General features: G+C 50.4%; 2 protein-coding genes across 4 annotated transcripts; one reads left to right on the forward strand and one right to left on the reverse strand.

Annotated features, from left to right (window-relative positions):
• Window positions 1-32: 32 nt before the first annotated feature.
• On the reverse strand, window positions 33-13,179 carry LOC134021650 (transcription initiation factor TFIID subunit 4-like). 2 transcript variants are annotated; one of them, XM_062462690.1, is made up of 14 exons: window positions 11,585-13,179; window positions 10,991-11,154; window positions 10,364-10,579; window positions 9,164-9,286; window positions 8,963-9,052; window positions 8,220-8,414; window positions 7,467-7,542; window positions 7,237-7,348; window positions 6,576-6,745; window positions 5,832-5,962; window positions 5,382-5,507; window positions 5,199-5,255; window positions 4,446-4,568; window positions 33-2,081 (listed from the first exon to the last, which is right to left on the reverse strand). In XM_062462690.1, the coding sequence occupies exons 1-14, from the start codon at window positions 12,768-12,770 to the stop codon at window positions 1,920-1,922; spliced, it is 2,931 nt and encodes a 976-aa protein (XP_062318674.1). In that variant the 5' UTR covers window positions 12,771-13,179; the 3' UTR covers window positions 33-1,919. The 2 variants fall into 2 exon arrangements, with proteins under 2 accessions (XP_062318674.1, XP_062318673.1); XM_062462689.1 differs by having other exon boundaries at window positions 10,364-10,582.
• lsm14aa (LSM14A mRNA processing body assembly factor a) lies at window positions 13,090-24,203 on the forward strand. 2 transcript variants are annotated; one of them, XM_062462696.1, is made up of 11 exons: window positions 13,090-13,389; window positions 14,408-14,571; window positions 14,815-14,998; window positions 18,823-19,146; window positions 19,368-19,448; window positions 19,939-20,118; window positions 20,287-20,394; window positions 20,456-20,528; window positions 20,650-20,688; window positions 20,888-21,128; window positions 21,499-24,203. In XM_062462696.1, exons 1-11 carry the CDS (start codon window positions 13,269-13,271, stop codon window positions 21,520-21,522), a joined length of 1,539 nt encoding a protein of 512 aa, XP_062318680.1. In that variant the 5' UTR covers window positions 13,090-13,268; the 3' UTR covers window positions 21,523-24,203. The 2 variants fall into 2 exon arrangements, with proteins under 2 accessions (XP_062318680.1, XP_062318679.1); XM_062462695.1 differs by having other exon boundaries at window positions 14,815-14,971.

The raw sequence follows: 24,203 nt of genomic DNA on the forward strand, positions 1-24,203 counted from the left end.
AAAGCCAGACGCCGAACAAGAAGACGTTTCTTTTGAATCCATTTCTTTATTTAATTTTTTTTGCAAAGGTACAAACAATAGTAAAATTGCATTGCCTGAAATGAATCAGGTTTGAATACAGACTGTAGGAAATATAAATAGTCACAAAAATGTGTCCTTCAAAGGATGATAGCTGGATGTTCAAGACCCAGGTTATTACTGAATTTACATACACCACAGCTTTATGTATCTGTTAGATCTATGCACTATACAAACAAATGCCCATAACAGTAAAAAAAAGAAATTTAAAGCATTAAAAACCCTTAATGTACAGTCATTCCAAAAAAGTCAAATGAAAGTGACAACATGTCAGCACATTGGGAAGCTGTGGACAATTCCATTTATGTTAGAAAATACTGAACAGAGAGACTAGGAAAGATATTCTGAGCATTAAAAGTAGTTTATAATTAGAATCTAAGATGGTGGGTTTTGTATAGAGAGCTGTCGCATTATTTTACATGTTGGAGAAAATAGGGTGAACCATACCAGACTGACGCCTATTGTAATAACCTCATGTTTAATTCATTAGGCTTCATTATCTAGGTTCAAATGAACCAGAAGTGGAGGAGAACCAGCTCCCTGTCGAACCAGCTTCCTGTAGAACCAGCTCTCTGTAGAACCAGCTCTCTGTAGAACCAGCTCTCTGTCGAACCAGCTCTGTAGAACCAGCTCCCTGTAGAACCAGCTCCCTGTAGAACCAGCTCCCTGTAGAACCAGCTCCCTGTAGAACCAGCTCTCTGTCGAACCAGCTCCCTGTAGAACCAGCTCCCTGTAGAACCAGCTCCCTGTAGAACCAGCTCTCTGTAGAACCAGCTCTCTGTAGAACCAGCTCTCTGTAGAACCAGCTCCCTGTTCTTTGCTGTGTGAGAATCATCAGGAATCCTACATTTATTTTAAAACGTGTCAGACCAGTCAGGAGCCACAGGAGGGGCCACGGGAGGGGGAGGGGCCACGGGAGGGGGAGGGGCCACATTAGGGGGAGGGGCCACGGCAGGGGGAGGGGCCACGGCAGGGGGAAGGGCCACGGCAGTACGTAAAGGTCCTGGGGACTGTCACCAGATATCTAGACACCAACCAAAACATAACCCTACGTATGCAAACGTTTTCCTTAAAGGCCAATAAAAACCAGGTAAATACCAATACTTTCATTATGCTACTCACACGCAAACAGAAAGAAAAACAATATCAATCATCTTTCGAATTTATGCCTAAAGAAAAAGGACAAAGATACTCAATGCCATGAACTGAAGTGTGTCTACCGGTGTGTCCACTCTGCTGGAAGGACAGCACAGTACTCCCGGTACATTCATCTAAGATTTACGGCAACTGATTTGCCCTAAACATTCAAAATAATGTGTTATAAATAAAATGTTAAAATACTCAGTACATGTACAAATACAAGATTCAAACATTATTGTAACTTTTTTTGTGGTAGTTAAAGATTCGTTTCGAAGTCCATATTTAGCCTGTGGTATCCTGAGTGAATATCTGTTGGGCCACGATAGCAAGATCTCTGTCGTAAAAATCTACTTGGATTTATTTTGAAAATAAGATTGGGACTAAAGTCACTTCTTAAGGTACAGCTCAGAGTGACGTCAAAAACCAAACAAAAAACACACGTTTCTGAATTGTTCATTTAAAACTAGATGTTAAATGAGCCTTGGAGCCAGCAGCGCAGGTCAGCAGCGCAGGTCAGCAGCGCAGGTCAGCAGCGCAGCGCAGGTCAGATCCCAGGACAGGAGGAGCACGTCGACAGCTGATGGCTAGAGAGACACGTGACAGAGTGGGCAAGCGAAGGGCGTCTAAAACGTTCAGGGAGAGAGGAGAAGAGTGCGTTTCCAAGGAGACTGTAGCGGGGCGAGGGGGCCCCCTGCGGGCTTCTACTTGAGCAGAGCCTTGTAGAGCAGCAGAGAGTGTGACGTGGCCCGCTCCTGTTCCAGACACAAGATGAAGTCCCTGAGGTTGACTCGCGTGATGCGCTGACGGAGCTGCTGCCGCGAGGAGGAGGCCGGGGACGAGCCCGACCCCGAGCCTGAGGCCACCTGCAGAGAAAAGGGCCATTATGGGGGAGGCCAGCCTTCAGGTGGTTGAATTTTCGAGCCACATTCAATATGGCTCGACTTGAAAATTAAAAGGAAAACCTCAAACGATGAGATCGTTTAACCATCAGAGATTTGAAAGCTTCCTGTTTCTTATTCAAAGAGAATCAAGTTCTTCGTTTTCTGACTTGATGCCTTAAGTTGTGTCTGAACCAGCCTATCCCAAACTGCTGTCCCGTCTGGAGGCGGAGCCTGTGTCGATCCTCACACCTTAATCCACAACCCCTCTGCGTCAGGCAGGTCCCACCCCAGGCCTGGAGCTACAGTCATAGCTAGTACACCCCAGGCCTGGAGCTACAGTCATAGCTAGTACACCCCAGGCCTGGAGCTACAGTCATAGCTAGTACACCCCAGGCCTGGGGCTAGAGTCCTCCTGCTCCAACAAACCTGATTGTCCAAGACTGTAGAATATATAATGAAAATAAGATATGTCATCTAAAGAAAATACTTCACAAAATGATCTCATATGAAACATCATATGAAACAAAGCGTGACTGAAATCATTTCTTCCCATGCCACTGAAACGCCTCAGTTAAACGTTCAGAGGAGCAAGGACCTAGCAATGTCCATTCCTATGTCCATATTTCTTAACACAGCCCTTAACCGCAGAAGCCCAGGTGTGAACAGAGAACACAGTCCAGTGAGTGAGACCGTACCAGCCCACTGAACTAAAGACTAAAAAGGTTAGGACCCAAGTTGAGAACATGAAGAGTGTGTGTGCTAGGGCTGTAGACAGGCAGCTACGTGCGCTGGCCTACTGTACTGTGAGAGCCAGTGGCTGTGCCCATTGTATCCAGAACTAGGCTGTGATGTGCCCCGGGCCCACGCTGACACCAGAGGATAGGAATGAGGCTCCAGGTCTATACAGGAACACAATCACAGTATTATAACGTTCAACAGCCCCCAGGCGTGCTAACCCTCCCTCCCTGTCGCTCCTGCTCCCCCTCTCTCTCTGTCCCTCCCCCTCTCTCTGTCCCTCCCCCTCTCTCTGTCCCTCCCCCTCTCTCTGTCCCTCCCTCTCTCTCTCTGTCCCTCCCCCTCTCTCTGTCCCTCCCTCTCTCTGTCCCTCCCCCTCTCTGTCCCTCGCCCTCTCTCTCTCTCTCTCTCTCTCTCTCTCTCTCTCTCTCTCCCTCTCCCTCTCCCTCTCCCTCTCCCTCTCCCTCTCCCTCTCCCTCTCCCTCTCCCTCTCCCCCTCTCCCCCTCTCCCCCTCTCCCCCTCTCCCCCTCTCCCCCTCTCTCTCTCTCTCTCTCTCTCTCTCTCTCTCTCTCTCTCTCTCTCTCTCTCTCTCTCGCACGCACGCACGCACACACACCTCTTGGCTCCACATTCACACAAAACATCAGAAGAGTCAGAAACAAAGTGAACAAAAAAAGGAGATAAAATATGACTCAGTCAGCCGTGCTGGACTCCAACTGTAGGCACATCAACAAAGAGACTTAAATCATGTTTATTTCCTGGAAGTGGGATGGTGACTGTCTGATCTGGCCTGCGGCTCCTTCTCTCTCATCTGCTTGATCACATTACCCACAACCCCCTGGGGCAGGGCGTCTCTCGTAACCACGCAGGCAACCTTTACATTTCTACTGAACATGCAAACAAACTGAACTTTAAAATCAGCAACAGTATCCGACTTCCAAACTGCTAAACTATCAGTGACATCTGTCTTGTGCTGGCCAGTAGGTGTGCGGACCACATGGTCTCTAGTGATCCTGTGAGCAAACCAAACAGTCCTAACAAACCAACACACACTCTTACTCAAGCCAAGTGTTTAGATATCACTTCCATATCCCTCTCTCTCAGGCAGAATAATCCTAAATCCTAGTCCCTAAAATGTTCTCTCTTGCTCCAGCACCCCCCCCCCCCCCCCTAATCCAGGGCTCTCTCACCCGGCGCTGAGGCCTCTCTGGTCTTTGTTTGTGAGTGCTGCTTGGGGGCACCCCCCTGGGGGGAAGGGGGGGGGAGACACCCATACTGCCACCCCCGGGGGCTGGGAGGCCCCGGAGGCTGGGAGGCCCCGGGGGCTGGGAGGCCCCAGGGTCATTTCTGTATCTCTGGCCCCCCTCAGGGTTAGGGAGCAAGCAGACACGCCCAGAACAGCCCACAGGCCCGCGCTGACCCCCTTCACTCAACTCTGGTCACAGTCAGTCTGTGTATGTGTGTGTGTGTGGGGGGGGGAGGGAGAGACAATGTGTGTGTGTTTTTGTGTCAGGCAGGATTAACAAAGAGGTGGGGGGGTGGGGAAGATGGGCCAAGAAGTAATGTTGTAGTGTGAGGGAGCCTGCAGCGTGTGGAGGCAGAGCACGTACCTCTGACCCGGCAGTGGAACCCCCTGGTGAGTCCATCTTGCGTTTCTTGCGCGGCCCAATGGCAGCGAGGGCCGTGAGGTTGGCCTCTCGCTGTCTGATCTGAGCCTGCTCCTGCTGCTGCATCTGGGGGAGGGGGGGATAGAGAAAGGATGAGGCACGACATGTCTACGCCTCAGAACCCCAGTGTCCTGAAGGCTGAAGCTGCAAACTATGCTTGAACAGTCCTCTCTTAAGGGGCCAGGGTGTGTGTGTGTAGGGGGTGGGGTGTGTGTGTGTGTGTGTGGGGGTGTGTGTGTGTGTGTGTGTGTGTGGGTGTGTGTGTGTGTGTGTGTGTGTGTGGGGGGGGGGGGGGGGTGTGTGTGTGTGTGTGTGGGGGTGTGTGTGTGTGTGTGTGTGTGTGGGTGTGTGTGTGTGTGTGTGTGTGTGGGGGGTGGGGGGGGTTTGATGAGGAGTAGCATCGACAGAAGACATAATTCAAGGCAACGTTTACATCCTCATTAACACACTGCAACGCTAATTAGGGGAGAAGTGATGCACATGCAGGCACACACACACACACACAGCTGCCTTTGCAGCCTGGTGACGTGCTACTGTGACCTTTGACCTGACCCCAAATAAAGATGAGGTCTACAGCCGGAGGTAGCTTTGGACTTGTGTGTGGTGTGAGGAGGGCTTGGGGAGAGGAGGGGGGGCCAACAGAATAACAGGACTGTATACATCTTCACAACAAGCAAGTGCTACACAGCTGCTTACCTCTTTAGCTTTCTGCTTTAGTCGTGCCTGTTCTGGGTCTTCCTGTCTGGCTCGGCTCTGAGAGGAGGAGGAGGAGGAGGAGAGGAAAAGGGAGGAGAGGAGGTTATACTGATGAAACGCTGAGGGGACTAACAGAGCTGCTAGTACAGTTTCAGACTGCATGCTGAGTGGGATATCTTGTACCTTGGCAGCCTTCAGGAGAATCTCTCTCTCCTGCTCGTCTTTCCGCTGTTTCTCCAGCCTCTCCAGCTGCTCAAAGAAGCGGAGCTGAGTTCTGACGTCTGACGACTGTTCATACCATTCCTCATCCTGCCCAGACAGGGAGGGGAGAGAGGGGGGAGAGAGGGGGGAGAGGGGGGGGAGAAAGGGAAAAGGAAAGTGAGAGAAAATATATAGTTTTATGATTTCATTTAGTACATCCTGCCTAAACATCAAAACATCAGAGGTTAAAAACTCTCAACACGGTTAATACGGATGGTTCCTGCAACACCTGCTCCTGCCTTCCTCAGGTGAGATCTGACCAGAACTATACCTTCAATTCCTGGTCCTAACACCCTCATGTGGTTAGGGTTAAACCATGCCTCTAGTAACCGTGTGGTTGTGTTAAACCATTCCTGTAGTAACCGTGGTTACCTTGCCACCGTCCGTGCGGTGCTGTGCCACTGTGGTCACCTTCTCCAGGATGGAGCGCAGGCGCGTCTGGGTGGCATGGGAGATGAAGTTCACTGCCTCCACCGGGACCTCCGTCACACCAAACCTCTTCGCTGCAAGGAGAGGGAGAGAGGGAGGGAGGGGGAGAGAGAGACAGAGAGGAAGAGAGAGAGCAGGAGGGAAAGAGAGGAGAGAGGGAAGAGGAGAGACTGAGTTCACTGATCTGACCTGTGAGGAGAGCTCTCTGATCTACACGTGTTGGAGTTTACACTGTGGGGATCAACATACTGCTTCAACACTCCAGTCTCAACTCAGGCTAGGGGGGATACTCTGAAGGTGCATGGTTTGTTTAACCCTGGCCGGCACATTTACAACCCAATCGAATTTCCCCAAAAGGTGTTCCTGATAGATCACCCTCCAACAGAAACCCAGAGAAGGGACCAGCACGCAGGAAACGGAGTCTGTATTTCCTGAAGATCTACATGTAATACTGGGTGGGTGAGACGGGCTGACTGATTACCCATGAGCCTTCATAACTTTTGTGATAACTTGGTTTTACGACCGCAAGGCATATTCTTTATGTTTTGAGTTGACTTTGTTAGGCAGCTAGCCACAGTTAGCTTGTAGCTGCCTTGAGACTTCTGGAGTCCCTGCTGGTCTCATGAAATCAGATGGTGAAGCTAGCAGCTAGCCGCTAGCAGCTAGCCGCTAGCGGCGGCAGCATACCGGTCTCCAGGATGCGGCGATGCAGGAGGCCTGGGGGCAGGAAGGCCTCGTCTTTGCAGGAGCGGATCTTGGTCCCCACCAGCTCAGAGCTGGTTGCCAGGATACGGGCGTTCTCCTCGTTCAGGTTCACCCCGGCCATGGACGCCACGTCATTTATGTCATCGTCATCCCTGCGGGCGGACACACACACAAGCATGCGCACACGCACATGTTTATTGTTTGCACCTTCCGGCCACAGTAATTTCTGTGTTTGTGTAAACCTACATGGAGAATAAAACCAAGTTCTGATTCTGACACACACACACACGCGCACACACATCAGGGATAGAGTTTTGGAGTGACATTTTGTAAACACACATCAAGAGTGGCAGTTTGTAAGGTTGGGTTTATATTTGACGCGAGAGGGACAGAAGTGGACGGGTCTCAAGAAGAGCCGTTTACCAGGAGGGTAAAATACCTTGAGACTGACTGCACAGTTGTGAAGCAAGCTGTGAGGGAGATACTGCCCTCTTGTGGTTGATTTGTGCAACTACGCACACATTTAAAGACGTTATGTGAAAAAAATGAAGGGATGGCAAGAGGAAGAATTTAGAAATTGGCACAAGAAGACATTTTCCAAAACGGCAGCATTCCTGCCCTGCCACTGTTTCTATCACAGTACCTGAAGGTCCCTCCCCCAGGGTCACTCAGCTTCTTCTGATTGGCTGTGGCCTGAGCAGAAAGGCCAATAGCACTTCTGCTAGCTATAATGGTCCCGCCTCTTGCCACAGCACCTGAAGGAGGAGGGAAGAAGCAACACTCATGAACACGGTGATCTGCACACATGATAGAGCACAGAGATGGAGATATGGACCATGATGGAAGGGGATGATGTTGAAGGGAATAATGGACCTTGTGGCCGTATGGTCGGGGAGATGACCATGGGCATCCGAGTCTGAACCCCCTGAACCGCTGGTCTCCTCATGCCCTGGAAGAAGAGGAGGAGAAGGAGAAGTAGGGGAGAAGAGGAGGTGGATAGAAGGGGAGGAGAAGGAGAAGTAGGGGAGAAGAGGAGGTGGATAGAAGAGGAGGAGAAGGAGGGGAGAAGAGGAGGTGGATAGAAGAGGAGGAGAAGGAGAAGTAGGGGAGAAGAGGAGGTGGATAGAAGAGGAGGAGAAGGAGAAGTAGGGGAGAAGAGGAGGTGGATAGAAGAGGAGGAGAAGGAGGAAGAGAGTCAGTCAAGTCTAAGATGTCATGATCTAGTTTAATATGCAGCTGTGTTGCTGTGAAATAGGAACTGTAAATATTGTTGTCAGAAAGAGAAACATATTATAAAATCCACAACAGACCATTTTATGTACGAGATCACATGGCAAAGGAATTTTACGAAGATTTGCCTTTGCCTTGCCTTTAACAAATACATTTCTCATGCAAATAACCAGGTTGTTTCCACATCTATACAAAACTATCCCATTACACATTTGAAGCACAAACACTCCTTTCCTTACACACTAAATATGAAGCACTGGGTGCCTCACTGGCACCAGACCAGACTAGCAGATAGAAGAGTGTGGGATGTCTGCGTGTTGGACACACCAGACCAGACTAGCAGATAAAGGAGTGTGGGATGTGTCTGTGTTATCAGTCCGTGTATTTGAGTGGTACCTGAGTGGCCGAAGCTCCGAGGGCCCCAGCTGTCCTGACGGGCACCCCGGGGCAGGTGGGGAGCCGCGCCCGGATGGTGGAGGTGGCGAGGACCGGGGAGGCGGAGACCATCACTGTAGAGGCGGCAGCCTGTGTGGCTGAGATCAGAGACTGCTGGTTGTTCAGCAGAGACAGACGCAGGGCAGGGAGGCTTTTCTGTGGGGAAACAACAAGGTTTGCTCGCTGACAGTGACATTGTTTCACTTGTTAAATCGGCATAACCAAACTGAAACATTTAACAATTAGACGTTTGAAAACGTAATCTATCTATAAAGGATGGAATCTGTGTGTGTGTGTGTGTCCTCGATTACCGAGGACCGGGCACTGTATGAAGCTAAACTTCACCAGGTGTACTGCTCACGACATGCAGTGTAGAGTGTTAAGGTGTTTAGATGAGTGGTTGCTGACAAATAAATATATTTATATATAATTTTTGAAATGTTGAGCTGCACTTAGCAACAGAACCATAGATCTTGGCGAGGCTAGGCACTGCATTAGTGTTTTACATGAGGTTAAACTGAGTGTGCTAACAAAGTTAGCCTAGCCATGACACAGGGAGACAGCAGCAGTGTTAGCCCACCTTACGTAAGGGATGAGGTAGGGTTAGGGGTGTTAGCCCACCTTGAGGAAGGGGATGAGGTAGGGTTAGGGGTGTTAGCCCACCTTACGTAAGGGATGAGGTAGGGTTAGGGGTGTTAACCCACCTTGAGGAAGGGGATGAGGTAGGGTTGAGGGGATGACTTCAGGTCAGCCTGCAGGCGGGTGGTGAACTCCTCCGGCTCGATCTTGGCGTCCTGGGAGGAGGGCACACACAAACAGACACAAGCACTAGTAAGGACACTAAAACACACACTCGCACTTTCAAAACGTCATTGACTTTCTCAAAATAATCGAGGAAGTTGTACCAGCAGATCCTGCACCAAGCCCTTGACGTTCCTGGAGGTGTTGGGCGACGGGGAGTTCTGGGACGCCAGCTTAATCAGCGTGGCCAGGAAGTTCTTGCACTTCTTCACGTTTTCCATCATTTCCTGTGAGGAACAAACCTTTTACACACAAGAACAGACCTAGGACTACCTAGAGATAGTGATCTCATGATTTATCCAGTGTCAGTATCGTCTTCCAAACTCTTCACAACTACACTGCCAGATATCATTTAACATTTAAAGACTGTTAGCCAGCACATGGTACGTATACAGTATAGTGGTTAGGGTTAGAGTAATTAAACTGTTATAAAGTATAGGGTTGTGTCTCAACAACTAGTCAATCCCTCTCAAGGTTAAACTATTTACATTTACAGTTTTGTCATTTAGCAGACGCTCCAGAGCGACTTACAGTAAGTACAGGGACATTCTCCCCGAGGCAAGTAGGGTGAAGTGCCTTGCCCAAGGACACAACGTCATTTCGCATGGCCGGGAAGCAAACCAACAACCTTCTGATTAATAGCCCGACTCCCTAACCGCTCAGCCATCGGACCCCTGACTATGTAGTGATAAGAAATACTACTGCTACGTTACTGCAGTGTGAGCCATGTTCAGCCATGTGGTTGTGTACAGAGTGAGTGTTCAGCCATGTGGTTGTGTACAAAGTGAGTGTTCAGCCATGTGGTTGTGTACAGAGTGAGTGTTCAGCCATATGGTTGTGTACAGAGTGAGTGTTCAGCCATGTGGTTGTGTACAGAGTGAGTGTGCAGCCATGTGGTTGTGTACAGGGTGAGTGTTCAGCCATGAGGTTGTGTACAGGGTGAGTGTTCAGCCATGAGGTTGTGTACAGGGTGAGTGTTCAGCCATGAGGTTGTGTACAGGGTGAGTGTTCAGCCATGAGGTTGTGTACAGGGTGAGTGTTCAGCCATGTGGTTGTGTACAGGGTGAGTGTTCAGCCATGAGGTTGTGTACAGGGTGAGTGTTCAGCCATGAGGTTGTGTACAGGGTGAGTGTTCAGCCATGAGGTTGTGTACAGGGTGAGTGTTCAGCCATGAGGTTGTGTACAGGGTGAGTGTTCAGCCATGAGGTTGTGTACAGGGTGAGTGTTCAGCCATGTGGTTGTGTACAGAGTGAGTGTTCAGCCATGAGGTTGTGTACAGGGTGTGTCCATATCGCTCTACCCACCTGGGGAGGAGGTGGAGCAGGTGCAGCAGAGGTGGGTGTCAGCGTGGGGCGGACGGCCGGCTTGGCCAGGGTCTGGCCCCCGGCAACGACCTGGCCCCCGGCAACGACCTGGCCCCCGGCAACGACCTGGCCCCCGGCGATGACCGTCTGGGCCTTCTGGGGAGCAGCCATCTTCACGCCAGCAGGAGCCATGGTTACAGGAGCCATGGTTACCGCCTTCTGGACCAACGGGAGAGAAGTTAACATTGCTCTCAACAACATTATACTGAGACAAGACTAACCCCGCACTCAACAGACAAAACAACAGCAAAAACACTACCCCTAAAAACAGAAATATGATTAAACCTTAACAAAACCGTTACAATACAACAAAACAGAGACAACAGCATGTATCCAAGCACAACACAGTAAGTAACTAAACTGCGAACAGTTGAAAGACAAAATTTACAAAAAAGTAAACAGGAAATGTGTATGTGTATTGTAAATGTGTATTGTCCATGTGTACTGTATTGTGTTTTTCTGGAGCAGTTTGCCTGCCTGCTTGGTGGATGTGAGGGTTTTCACCAGAGACTGAAGAGAACCAGCCATACAACAGTCCACAAACATCAATCACAAGCATGTCCGTACCTGACTGGGGGTGGCCACGCGGATGGTGGCCCCAGACGTCGGGGTGGCCGGCCTGGGGGAGATGTTGGTGACCCCCTGGGCCTGGGTCTTAGCCTGGGCCTGGGCGAGAACCTGCTGGGGAACCATCACCAGCTGGCCTGTCTCTGTCCGCACCAGAACCATGCCTGCGAGGAGGAGCAGAGGTGCAGTCAGTACCACACCTCACATTGCTACTTTGAAACAACAACAGTATGGTCACAAGTTGACCTGACTTGGCACGCTGTCAATGGCGGCCTGTTATTTACATTTAAATGTAGTCATTTAGCAGACGCTCTTATCCAGAGCGACTTACAGTAAGTACAGGGACATTCCCCCCGAGGCAAGTAGGGTGAAGTGCCTTGCCCAAGGACACAACATAATTTGCACGGCCGGGGAATCGAACAAGTAACCTTCTGATTACTAGCCTGATTCCTTAACCGCTCAGCCACCTGACTCCCTGTTATTAATGCTCAGGAGCAGGGAGGGGGGAGGTAAGTGTGAGGCTACTAATCAGATCATCTTATTCTACCTAGCATCACAGACAGGTGATCCCGCTTCTCAGCGTGCCAGCCTTACCTGGAGGGATGGTGAAGCCAGGAGGCAGCTGGATGGTGGTCTGCTGGGGGGGTCTGGCAGCCAGCTGGGGGGCCACGGTCCTCGTGGGACTGGCCACCAGCCCGGGCCTCTGCTGCTGGATGGAGGTTGCCATGACGGTTGGCCCTGGGGGCCTCATGATGGTGACGGTGGGTTGGCCCACTCCATTGACCGCCGGCTTGACCCCAGCGGTCAGACTGACAGCCGGGCTCACTGTGCTCTGCACCTGGCTTATGGGGGAGTGGACAGCAGGCGGGGGGGTGCTGGCGAGGACCACGGGGTTGCCAGGCACAGGCTGGCTCTGCACCACCATGTTGGGGCTCATGATTGTGTTGCTAGGGTTCATGACCTGAGATGTGGTGGCCTGACCTGGGGATCCTGCGCTCTGCGTGATCAGAGGTGAAACTTTGGGGTCTATTCCGTTCTGTGAGACACTGGAGATTGGATTAGGATGCCGTTGTAACGCAACAGTGGGAGAAGCCACGGTAGTCTGAGGTACAGGAAAATTAGGCTGCGAGGCCATGGACACTATTATATTGGAGCTTCCAGCACTAACAGTACTTATTACAGTGTTGGCCAAAGAGACGGCAGGCCCGGTTTGGGCAGCGATGGTAGGCGAGTTCACCAACTTCACGGGTCCGGTGTTACCGTTCAAACTCTGTAATCCGGGTGAAGCAGTCCTAACCGCTGCAGTTGTGATGTTGGGGTTTGGGGCAGCCGCTACCGTTGTGCCTGCAGGACCCAAAACAGTCCCTCTGTTGAAGCTGGTTGTCTGAGCAGGTAAAGTTGCAGATCCTGGTGCGGGAGATGCTGCATGTGTTTGTAAATTTGTACCAGCGTTAATTACACCCCCGGTAGAAATAGAAGAGGTAGAAGAGGTGAGAATCTTGTTGGATTGCGCCTCATCGGCGTTCGTTTCCTCGTTTAACCCTGCTTTAGAATGTCCTTGTTGTGGCGGCGGCTCCGGAGATCCCACTTGGTCACGCAGTTTCCCTGAGAAGTGATTGACAGCGCCCGAAGGCCCCTCTCTCTTTGCCTCGGAATATGGTGCAGATGAAGTTTTTTGACTTCCAAGTTGTGATTCCAATGAGCCAACTAGGTCGCTAACTGCTTTTTCATCTACCTCATTGAAGAGCATGTCCTCCAGTGGGTCGGAGGCTCCCGCCATCTTTGATGATAGACCGTTGTGCAAATCGTATTTTAGAATGTACGCATGCGTGCAGGCAGTGTGGTGTTTTCCATCATAGAAATATACACCCTAGAAATGTCTTCGAATGTAGAAGTCAATTTTTTTTGCATCAAATCAACGTTTTAGCTGAGTTACAATGTTATAAAGATATAAAATTGAACATGCATGTTAATAAACTCGTAGAATTGTTATCTTCGGGTTAAAACGTGTGACCAGTGTGGAGATATTTGATCTATGCCATTGCTTTCTTTATTCCCAGGCACGGTGAAATCGCGCGATATTATGATGTCTCGTTAATCCCGCGTTAAGAACGACGATGGAAAATGAGGTAGCCATATTGTGGTCGCAACAAGAATAGCAAGTCAGAGAGGTTCAAAAACAGTGAAAGCAATAGGGGGTTCTTTGCTAATTAATTTACGGCTCCTAGGGAGAACGCCGCATTTTTGCTCTTTAAAGATCATAGTCTAAAAAGACAAAATGAGTGGAGGAACTCCCTATATCGGTAGCAAAATCAGCCTAATCTCGAAGGCCGAGATTCGCTACGAGGGGATCCTTTACACTATTGATACCGAAAATTCTACTGTCGCACTTGCGAAAGGTAAAGTACTGGCGCTGGATAGCAAGCTAGCCATTAGGATAGCAAGACGTCAATTAGCAATTACATTTAGCTCTAGCTTTTGTCAGAATTACTCGCAAGCTGTCTGTAGGGATCTGCCATAAATACAGTATTGTTGAGCTTGATCTTGACCATATTATTTGTTTGCCAGTTGCAAGTCACTGACTTGTTGGGTACTGTAAAGTTAGCTAGTAGTAGAGCTAGTTATGATGGACTAGCTAGCGTCTCATACGTAGTCAGAGAGCGCACTCTATTCATAGATAGGAACCATTCGGGGAAACAAAATAATGTGTGTTTTACAAATGTATACTCAGTCAAAAGTATATATACATGTTGGCCTGTACAATTTAATAATAAAAGGTTTGTGAACTCAATTTATAAGTTTGAATGGGGGGAGTTCACATGCTTACGGTCCAGGTTGTCCAAGTCATCTGTTACCACGGCCGCTAGAATGTAAGCATGCCTAGCTAGCTAACTAGCAAAACATAGTCCATTGACAGTAAATTAAACCGGTTTGCTAACTTTAGATATCCAGTAAAAATTATATGGAAAAAGGCACGTAATTCAAGCCAAGCAAAACAAGAACTCGCTTTTTAAGTTGTCATTTACAGAATGCAGGGCACTAATTGTCTCGCGCCAGATGAATTGACTGGGGAAAGATAGCTAGCATCTTTGTTCAAGAAGCCACGTATTGGCATGCAATCTGTGTGTAAACACAAGGTAGCAGCAGCAGTGTATTAATACTTAAACAAAATGCACCAACTCTACAGCCCAGTTTCCCAGACATGGATTAAGCCTAGTCCTTCAGAAATTTAGAAATTCAATTTCCCCATTGAAAAGGTTCAGTCCAGGACTAAGCCATGTCCAAAACTGGACCTATATGTCAAACATATGCCAATGCTGAACAACAAACCAACACTACATCCAGAAATTGCCTCACACATTGCTGTGAACCTTTTGAACTCATGGACTCCAGCTGAGCTAATGCCTCCCTCCACAGTTCGCTCGTTTGGGACAGAGGACCGGCCCACGGACAGGCCCATCCCGCCCAGGGATGAGATCTTCGAGTACATCATCTTCCGAGGCAGCGACATCAAGGACCTCACTGTGTGTGAACCCCCCAAACCCACAAGCTCTCACCCCCAAGATCCTGCTATAGTCCAGGTGCCGCCTCGCCTACATCCTCACATCTGTCACCCACATGATGAGATCTACTCTGACCTCCCATGACACATTTCTATTTATATAATATATATGGTTATTAGAATGTAAAGATCTGGATGCATTTATGTAGACGTTAAGATGGAGATCAATCTATGATTTAGGTTATACTTCCAGGAAACGGTTCAACGAAGTGCTGCACCAATCCTTGCCGTTAACCCCTGACCCTCCTGTTCTCCACCCCAGTCTTCCTTGGGCTCTGCTCCACCACCTGCTGCTGCCCCCGCTCCGCCCTTCCAACCTGGGGGGTCCTATGGTCTGTTTAACCGGGCCCCGGTGCCCCAGTACGGACAGTTCACCACCAGCCCCCTCGTCTCTCCGCAGTTTGGAGCCGTCGGTGTCGGTAAGAGTCTCAGCGGGGATCTTTATGGTGAGGAGCGACTGGGAGATGCACACGGTCAGGGAGGTTTGGTGGCCTAGCACGGCAGGGGGTGTTTACAGGGTCATGTGTCAGGGAAGAGACAGGGCTCAGGGTACTGTAAAGTGTGAGAGAGAAGTGGTTGGCCATGGACCAGGGCAGTGTGCGACAGATCTCAACACTGTTCAGGCCATCTACAGGGTTCCTCTGCACAGCATGGCCACCACACGAGGTGGATCTCCACAGCTCCCACCCAGCCTGCCCAAGGATGAGTCTTGGTCAGAGTGCAGTAACCAGGGAGCGGACCCTGCGGGGGGTCAGAGTGCAGTAACCAGGGAGCGGACCCTGCGGGGGGTCAGAGTGCAGTAACCAGGGAGCCGACCCTGCGGGGGGTCAGAGTGCAGTAACCAGGGAGCGGACCCTGCGGGGGGTCAGAGTGCAGTAACCAGGGAGCCGACCCTGCGGGGGGTCAGAGTGCAGTAACCAGGGAGCCGACCCTGCGGGGGGTCAGAGTGCAGTAACCAGGGAGCCGACCCTGCGGGGGGTCAGAGTGCAGTAACCAGGGAGCGGACCCTGCGGGGGGTCAGAGTGCAGTAACCAGGGAGCGGACCCTGCGGGGGGTCAGAGTGCAGTAACCAGGGAGCGGACCCTGCGGGGGGTCAGAGTGCAGTAACCAGGGAGCGGACCCTGCGGGGGGTCAGAGTGCAGTAACCAGGGAGCGGACCCTGCGGGGGGTCAGAGTGCAGTAACCAGGGAGCGGACCCTGCGGGGGGTCAGAGTGCAGTAACCAGGGAGCCGACCCTGCGGGGGGTCAGAGTGCAGTAACCAGGGAGCCGACCCTGCGGGGGGTCAGAGTGCAGTAACCAGGGAGCCGACCCTGCGGGGGGTCAGAGTGCAGTAACCAGGGAGCCGACCCTGCGGGGGGTCAGAGTGCAGTAACCAGGGAGCCGACCCTGCGGGGGGTCAGAGTGCAGTAACCAGGGAGCGGACCCTGCGGGGGGTCAGAGTGCAGTAACCAGGGAGCGGACCCTGCGGGGGGTCAGAGTGCAGTAACCAGGGAGCGGACCCTGCGGGGGGTCAGAGTGCAGTAACCAGGGAGCGGACCCTGCGGGGGGTCAGAGTGCAGTAACCAGGGAGCGGACCCTGCGGGGGGTCAGAGTGCAGTAACCAGGGAGCGGACCCTGCGGGGGGTCAGAGTGCAGTAACCAGGGAGCCGACCCTGCGGGGGGTCAGAGTGCAGTAACCAGGGAGCCGACCCTGCGGGGGGTCAGAGTGCAGTAACCAGGGAGCGGACCCTGCGGGGGGTCAGAGTGCAGTAACCAGGGAGCGGACCCTGCGGGGGGTCAGAGTGCAGTAACCAGGGAGCGGACCCTGCGGGGGGTCAGAGTGCAGTAACCAGGGAGCCGACCCTGCGGGGGGTCAGAGTGCAGTAACCAGGGAGCGGACCCTGCGGGGGGTCAGAGTGCAGTAACCAGGGAGCCGACCCTGCGGGGGGTCAGAGTGCAGTAACCAGGGAGCCGACCCTGCGGGGGGTCAGAGTGCAGTAACCAGGGAGCGGACCCTGCGGGGGTCAGAGTGCAGTAACCAGGGAGCGGACCCTGCGGGGGTCAGAGTGCAGTAACCAGGGAGCCGACCCTGCGGGGGGTCAGAGTGCAGTAACCAGGGAGCGGACCCTGCGGGGGGTCAGAGTGCAGTAACCAGGGAGCGGACCCTGCGGGGGGTCAGAGTGCAGTAACCAGGGAGCGGACCCTGCGGGGGGTCAGAGTGCAGTAACCAGGGAGCCGACCCTGCGGGGGGTCAGAGTGCAGTAACCAGGGAGCGGACCCTGCGGGGGGTCAGAGTGCAGTAACCAGGGAGCGGACCCTGCGGGGGGTCAGAGTGCAGTAACCAGGGAGCCGACCCTGCGGGGGGTCAGAGTGCAGTAACCAGGGAGCGGACCCTGCGGGGGGTCAGAGTGCAGTAACCAGGGAGCCGACCCTGCGGGGGGTCAGAGTGCAGTAACCAGGGAGCGGACCCTGCGGGGGGTCAGAGTGCAGTAACCAGGGAGCCGACCCTGCGGGGGGTCAGAGTGCAGTAACCAGGGAGCGGACCCTGCGGGGGGTCAGAGTGCAGTAACCAGGGAGCCGACCCTGCGGGGGGTCAGAGTGCAGTAACCAGGGAGCGGACCCTGCGGGGGGTCAGAGTGCAGTAACCAGGGAGCCGACCCTGCGGGGGGTCAGAGTGCAGTAACCAGGGAGCGGACCCTGCGGGGGGTCAGAGTGCAGTAACCAGGGAGCCGACCCTGCGGGGGGTCAGAGTGCAGTAACCAGGGAGCGGACCCTGCGGGGGGTCAGAGTGCAGTAACCAGGGAGCCGACCCTGCGGGGGGTCAGAGTGCAGTAACCAGGGAGCGGACCCTGCGGGGGGTCAGAGTGCAGTAACCAGGGAGCGGACCCTGCGGGGGGTCAGAGTGCAGTAACCAGGGAGCGGACCCTGCGGGGGGTCAGAGTGCAGTAACCAGGGAGCGGACCCTGCGGGGGGTCAGAGTGCAGTAACCAGGGAGCGGACCCTGCGGGGGGTCAGAGTGCAGTAACCAGGGAGCCGACCCTGCGGGGGGTCAGAGTGCAGTAACCAGGGAGCGGACCCTGCGGGGGGTCAGAGTGCAGTAACCAGGGAGCGGACCCTGCGGGGGGTCAGAGTGCAGTAACCAGGGAGCGGACCCTGCGGGGGGTCAGAGTGCAGTAACCAGGGAGCGGACCCTGCGGGGGGTCAGAGTGCAGTAACCAGGGAGCGGACCCTGCGGGGGGTCAGAGTGCAGTAACCAGGGAGCCGACCCTGCGGGGGGTCTCTTTCCCCCCCAATGTTGATGAAGGAGCTTCCATTTTGAGAATGAACTAGGGACCTAGCATCTGAACACGCCTGTATTCCTATTGGCTTCTTATGCTTTTTAATTGTTTCCCTGATGGCTAAAGCTTAATACATGTTATTTAAAAGCGCCTTTCTCGGCACTCAAGGACACCGTACAGGGTACAAAACACATTTAAAAGCAGCAAAATAAAGAATACAACAACATTAAAAACAACAGGTGAAGGGAAATTAATTGACATTAAATGGAATAAGCAGTTTTAAACAGATGGGTTTTGAGTTCCAATTTGAAATGAATCCATATTTCTGAGTTGGGGTGGCACTGAATTCTAGAGACGGGGAGCAGAGCGGCTGAATGCTCTACTCCCCATGGTGGTGAGACGGGGAGCAGAGTGGCTGAATGCTCTACTCCCCATGGTGGTGAGGCGGAGAGCAGAGCGGCTGAATGCTCTACTCCCCATGGTGGTGAGGCGGGCAGAGGGGACAGACGGGTGTATGGAGGAAGAGGATCTGAGGGAGCGGGAGGTAGTGGGACCCTGGAGGAGATCAGACAGATACGGGGGGTGAGGTTGTAGATGTCCTTGAATGTAAACAGGAGGATTTTGAATTGTATACGGAACTGAACCGGGAGCCAAGACCTTGTTTACGAACGCCACATCTAGAATGTTAATGTGCCATTAGGGATATTAAGATTCAAACTTTGATATCGATTTCTCTTTCTGCACCATTTATTCATTTTCCAAAGGACCACAGTTTGAATAAGTCCTTCAATAACCGCATGCTCCAGTAAACAAACTGCTTGAAAATCACATTATTATTCTCAGAGGATGCATGAGTTTTACGGCTCAAGCATTGTAGAGTTTCAAATTTGATATTGACACATCATTGAAACCAGTTGTAATGGACAATCCAGTTGAGTGAATCTTTGCGATTTTAGTTTGGCCTCAAACTGTGCATTTCCTGTTGTGGAACTGAGCTGTGTGTCTCCCCCAGGTCGCTCCAGCCCTTCCCTGGATCCCCTGAGGAAGAGTCCCACCCTGGACCAGGCTGTCCAGGCAACACCTTCCGTAGCTGCACCGGCGCCTGGCTTGAGCCGTCGGAGCCCCGCCCCCGGCCGTACCGCCCCCCCAACTGCCGCCAGCACCGGCCCCAGGGCCCAGCACCTGGACGGGCCGGACCTGAGGAGGGGTGAGCCCGCCAGGGGGGGTCGCAGCACCCAGGGCTGGCCCGCGCCCCGCAACGCCCCTGCCTCTCACAACATCTCTGCAGACAGGGCTTCCACAGCTGGGCTCATCCACTCCATCTTCAGCTCCTCAGGTGAGACCTCTGATACTTATGTGAATGTCTGTGTGTTTTAACCATTGTAGTCAGAGAGAATCACAAAAGTATTTGAACAGTTTCCTTCTTCAGTGTTTGCAATTATTCCTACGTGCAAAAGATGTGACAACTTAATGTGCTGGGTTATTGGGGACCCCCCCCCCCCCCCCCCCAAAAAAAAAAGAGGTGTTCCTGAGTACTAAAGGATTGTACCATTCCAGGCACTGATGGCCAGAAAGCACCCAGACCAGAGTCTGAGCAATCCCGGGGTGAAGGCAGAGATGCCACTAAAAGGCCCGCAGGTTAAGCCCCCCCATCCTCGTACCCCCCATCCCATGCCCATGTAGACTGCATGCCGTGTGACTTCTGTCAAGCTCGCAACTCATCTTTTAAGCCGCACAGCTTCTCTCCTTTACGAGTGTTTTCATTTAATTGGCGCATATTGACCTGCTGTAAGTGATGTTTAACAGCATTCTACCAGTATATTTCATAAATCTATTTGTGTGGTGTGTGGACACTACATGTTAATGCGTATATGATGTTCATGTAATTCTGTTACATGTAAGTTACTATTACTGGACAAGACTAACTGTTTGGTGTTAAACAGCATAGTTAAGTGTTTTATATGTAGGTATTTATGTGCTGTTTTCCATTGCCATTAGACATCTGCCTCATAATGACTTCAGTTTGTTTACTTTTGGCCATCGGTTGTTTATTGTGGTGTTGATAAAACTTGAGAACTAGTGTTGAGAACCATTTTCTGTAGGTCACTAACCCATCCTCTTCTCTCAGCTGGCGTTGCCCCCACCAACCGGCGAGGCCGTGGAGGCGGGCACCGCGGAAGGGGTCGCTTCAACGTGCGCCGAGATGGGCCCATGAAGTTCGAGAAGGACTTTGACTTTGAGAGTGCCAACGCCCAGTTCAACAAGGAGGACATAGACAGAGAGTTCCAGAGCAAGCTGAAACTGAAAGGTAACCAACGAACCAGCGCCTCTGCACAGTCACACCGGAGCTCAGACCGGTCATTTACTGCTGTTTTTTACATTTTTGTCTTTTTTAAAGAGTTTTATTTTGGCATTGATGGCTGATTGCATTTTCATGCAGGTCCATATTCAACAGATTTCTTTTCTCTCCTCCTAGATGAGAAAACGGAGAAGCCGGAGAAGGCGTTGAACGGCGAGGACAAGGGCGACTCGGGGGTGGAGACCCAGAACAGCGAGGGGAATGCAGAGGAGGAAGGGGGAGGAGGTGGTGGGGGGGGGGGGAGGAGGAGGGGGGGAAGGAGGGGGAACAGGGGGGGGAACAGGAGACGGTCTGGGAGGCAATGTTTACTACGACAAGTCCAAGTCCTTCTTTGACAACATCTCCTGCGACGATACCAGGTACCTTCCCATCTCCATCCACCTTTCCACACATGCATTGAATTTGGTTGAGGAATACATGTGATACATGTGTTGGCTTGTGAAGTGATCCTCACTCATGACTTCCTGTTGTGTTTTGTAGGAAAGCAGCTGAAAGGGCTGGAAACACTGGCTTCCCAAGGTTTGTTTTGCTGGCTTCTCATATTTGATCTCTTGCAATACAACAGTAAACAATTCAACTGCTGGGTTTCTCAGTAGCGCTTTCCATCTTGAAATCTGTTCATAGATCTGCTCATTGTATAGAGGTTCTTTCACAGTATTTGTAGCCACAGGCTGAGTTTTAGCTCCACGCTAAGCTAACGCTAAGCTCTGTGTCCCAGGGAACGGAGGCAGACTTGGGCCGAGGAGAGACGGATGAACGCAGAAACGTTCGGCATCCCCCTGCGCCAGAACCGGGGCCGCGGCGGCTACCGGGGCCGTGGTGGGATGGGCTACCGCGGGGGCAGAGGACGCTCAGCTAGCAGGGGGTCGTTTGGGCCACCGCATGGAGGAGGCGGTTACAGGGGAGGATACCGGGGCAGCCAGGGAGGACGGGAGTTTGCTGACTTCTCAGAGTACAGGGTAAATCATTTTATTTTCGAGGTTCAGTCTTGAAGTTATGAAATCATCCTTGTCGCTATCCAAACATCAACCACAGGAATACTTTCTCTGGTTTTCCTACAAGGAAGAGAATGCATGGTTAGTCACTTTAGGCACAACAAAAAAATACAGAAATATTAATGGTAATACATTTCTTTTCTTGGTAAGTATCCGATCAAAATGCAGTTTCTTGTCATTTAACACTGGATGTACTGAAAGGATTTCCCTTGTTTTGTGTATCCCGGTAAAGGAGCGTAGTAGTAGAAGTAAAACATGTTTTAAGTGTGCAGAGATCCTGGGGAAAAGAAGAATGATCTCCGGTCTGTGGTGTGTCATCTTCCCTTTTTTCCAGAAGGACAACAAGGTGGCTGTGTAAGGCAGCTGGAGGAAGGATCCAAGGACAGGGGCAACAACTTGCGCTATAAAATTGGTTTTGGTTGCTCCCTTTTTGACTAAAAGAATGAAGATTGTGTACTAGCTGTATATTTGTCACCAGCACTGGGGTAGACTGCTTGAATGCAACTTCTTATCCATATCCTTCAATAATGGAAACGATGCAATCCGTCACAAAATGTCAAGATCTCTCTACAACCTATTTCAAGGTGTCTGACTGTGTATAAAGATCATATTTCATAGGGATGACAGTATTTTTCTTTTCAGTTTCTCCCCCCCACCCACCCGTTCCTAAACTTGTATTTGATAATATTCTGTTGGGTGACGGGGGCCTGCTATCCCACTGTGATGATTAATGACATAGCTTTATTTTTGGGATATACTCTGTACGTTGGCACCAAAATAGTCTGTGGTCTCAATCACAGCTTTCTGCTGTGTATTTTTCTACTACACATCTAAACATACTTGTACCTAGCTAGCTACCCCACTTCTCAAATAGCGGTACTTTTTTTTTTTTTTTTTTTTAAATACTCGTATCTTGTTTTGTTCATCCCTTATTGTCCGGTTGTCCTCACGCTCATGTGGTTTCTAACCAATAGGGATCCATCTGGTTGCCATGACATTCTTCATTGAAGTGTAGAGGGGGAGGATGTTAGATGTTGACATGTGGGCTTCTAGTTCTGTAATGTAGTTCTGTTCCAGTTGCATAACTAGGTATTGGGATTCAGATGGGTAAAGGGTCATAGGATTTGTGATGTCCTTCACATATTGTATAGGCTTATGCCCTGTACTTAAGGGCTACTGGTAATGTGAATAGTTTAAGATGCTGCTGTTTGCTACAGTCGACCTATGTGGACTGACTAAACACTTCATCTACATACTTCTTGGCTAATGGGCCAGTCGAGAAGGGTTGCACTGTTAGCGGCCTGGTGGGAAAGCTATTTAATACGTTAGCATAATGTTTTTTTGGGGGGGGTACTTGCTTTTATGTTGTGGACACAAAATGTCATCATATTTCAGTATAGTTCAGCACCCATTCTGACATGAAATAGAAATGTGTTCCAACACCCTGAATCCCTTTCATAGTACAGCATAAACTAACCAAGCCATTCACTTCATGATCAATGTATGATTTAGCAAATTCCAAAATAACCAAACACCATTTGATGCCACTAACTGGTCCATGGCACTGCAGAAAGGTTCATAGCTTGCTAAGTGATGTCAACGTAATTGGTCATCCAAAATGTTTTGAATTAAAAAGCTTTTTTGAGTTCAGCAATTAGCCCTTACTTAGCAATACACTGAGGTTTATGTTTTTAAGATATGAATGATCAGGCAGAATTGGCAAAAATTTGACAGGAACATTATGAACTTTCACTGAATATTGTCAGATGCCAATCTGCATGATTGAAGTACTTAAAATATTGATTTGGATCTTGCAGGAAATGTACACAGTTGCACTTTTACAATGTTGAAAGTTGTTTTATAAAGTGGTGTCCTCTGTAAATCCTGAGATTGTATTCCAGTACAGTTGTTGATGACTACGTTAATCTTATCATGGTACAATGCCCCCTGCTGACTGCGGACACGTTTTCAGTTTGGCCTTGGATTCCTGGAATATTGGTTCCTTAACGTGGATTCTACAGATGTATGCGTTTGGCTTAGAAAAAAATACAGCCTTACTTTGTGTGCAAATGAAGGGATGACTAAAAGACAGCAAAGTACTTCAGTGTTCTCAGGAAATAGGCGTAATTACTCCTGTAGTGCCTTAATGCTACAGAATAACTAGGGTCACCATTGAGATGCTAGTAGTACCAAACGTCGGTCATAACATTTGCATATATTGGAAATATGAAACTTGGGCAATATAGTGCTCACTGCAGTGTAAAATAAAATTTGGACATTGTTTGAACTAGGTGGTCCTTATTTAAAAAAAGAAGTTTGTTTTAAAATTAAACGGACTACTAAAACAGGCACCAAGTTAAAGTGATGTTACACTTATTTCGAATGATCTAGCTATTCTTTTGCATTATGGCACAGAAATAAATGGGTGACCGTTTTCCCAGTCTGAAACTATTTTTTACATGAAGTAGATAACCTATCTTGGTAGTGTTCTGATCAAGTTTAGACAGACTCAGTTTAACAGGATTAGTACCCTGTCGCATTATTTTTGTCTTACTCAATCGTTTTTGTCATGTCGCCACAACGCTTTCTCAATTTCTTTCTCAAAACCAATTTTAAAATGCGTGAGGGGTGTTACAAGAACATGAAGTGGGTGGGTATCATGTGCCTAGTGAAATAATTGCCCTTTACCCCTACGCCACAAAGTTTCGACTGTTGTCAGAAATGCACCGAACACTGCATGATGGTCCTGCTAGTCAGAATCCACCAAAATCATGACAGGCAAACTACAGAGATGGTGATGCAATAACGGACTCTATCGTCTTGCGGTAGTTGGAGCATCGAGCACACACACACACACACACTCTACATACAGAACAAGGTCATGTTTTTCGTTGTTTTCTGATGGTTAATGTTCCTAACAGTCTGGAGTCGTAGCTACGTGTTGTGTCTCTAAACCCACCCAGCATGACGTCACTCATACGTGCGCCTCGGCAGACTGGGGGTTTTATTCGCAGCATAAAAATAAAACGTTGTTCATTA

This window comes from Osmerus eperlanus, chromosome 5, assembly GCF_963692335.1.
Source record: "Osmerus eperlanus chromosome 5, fOsmEpe2.1, whole genome shotgun sequence".
Classification (NCBI taxonomy): Eukaryota; Metazoa; Chordata; class Actinopteri; order Osmeriformes; family Osmeridae; genus Osmerus; species Osmerus eperlanus.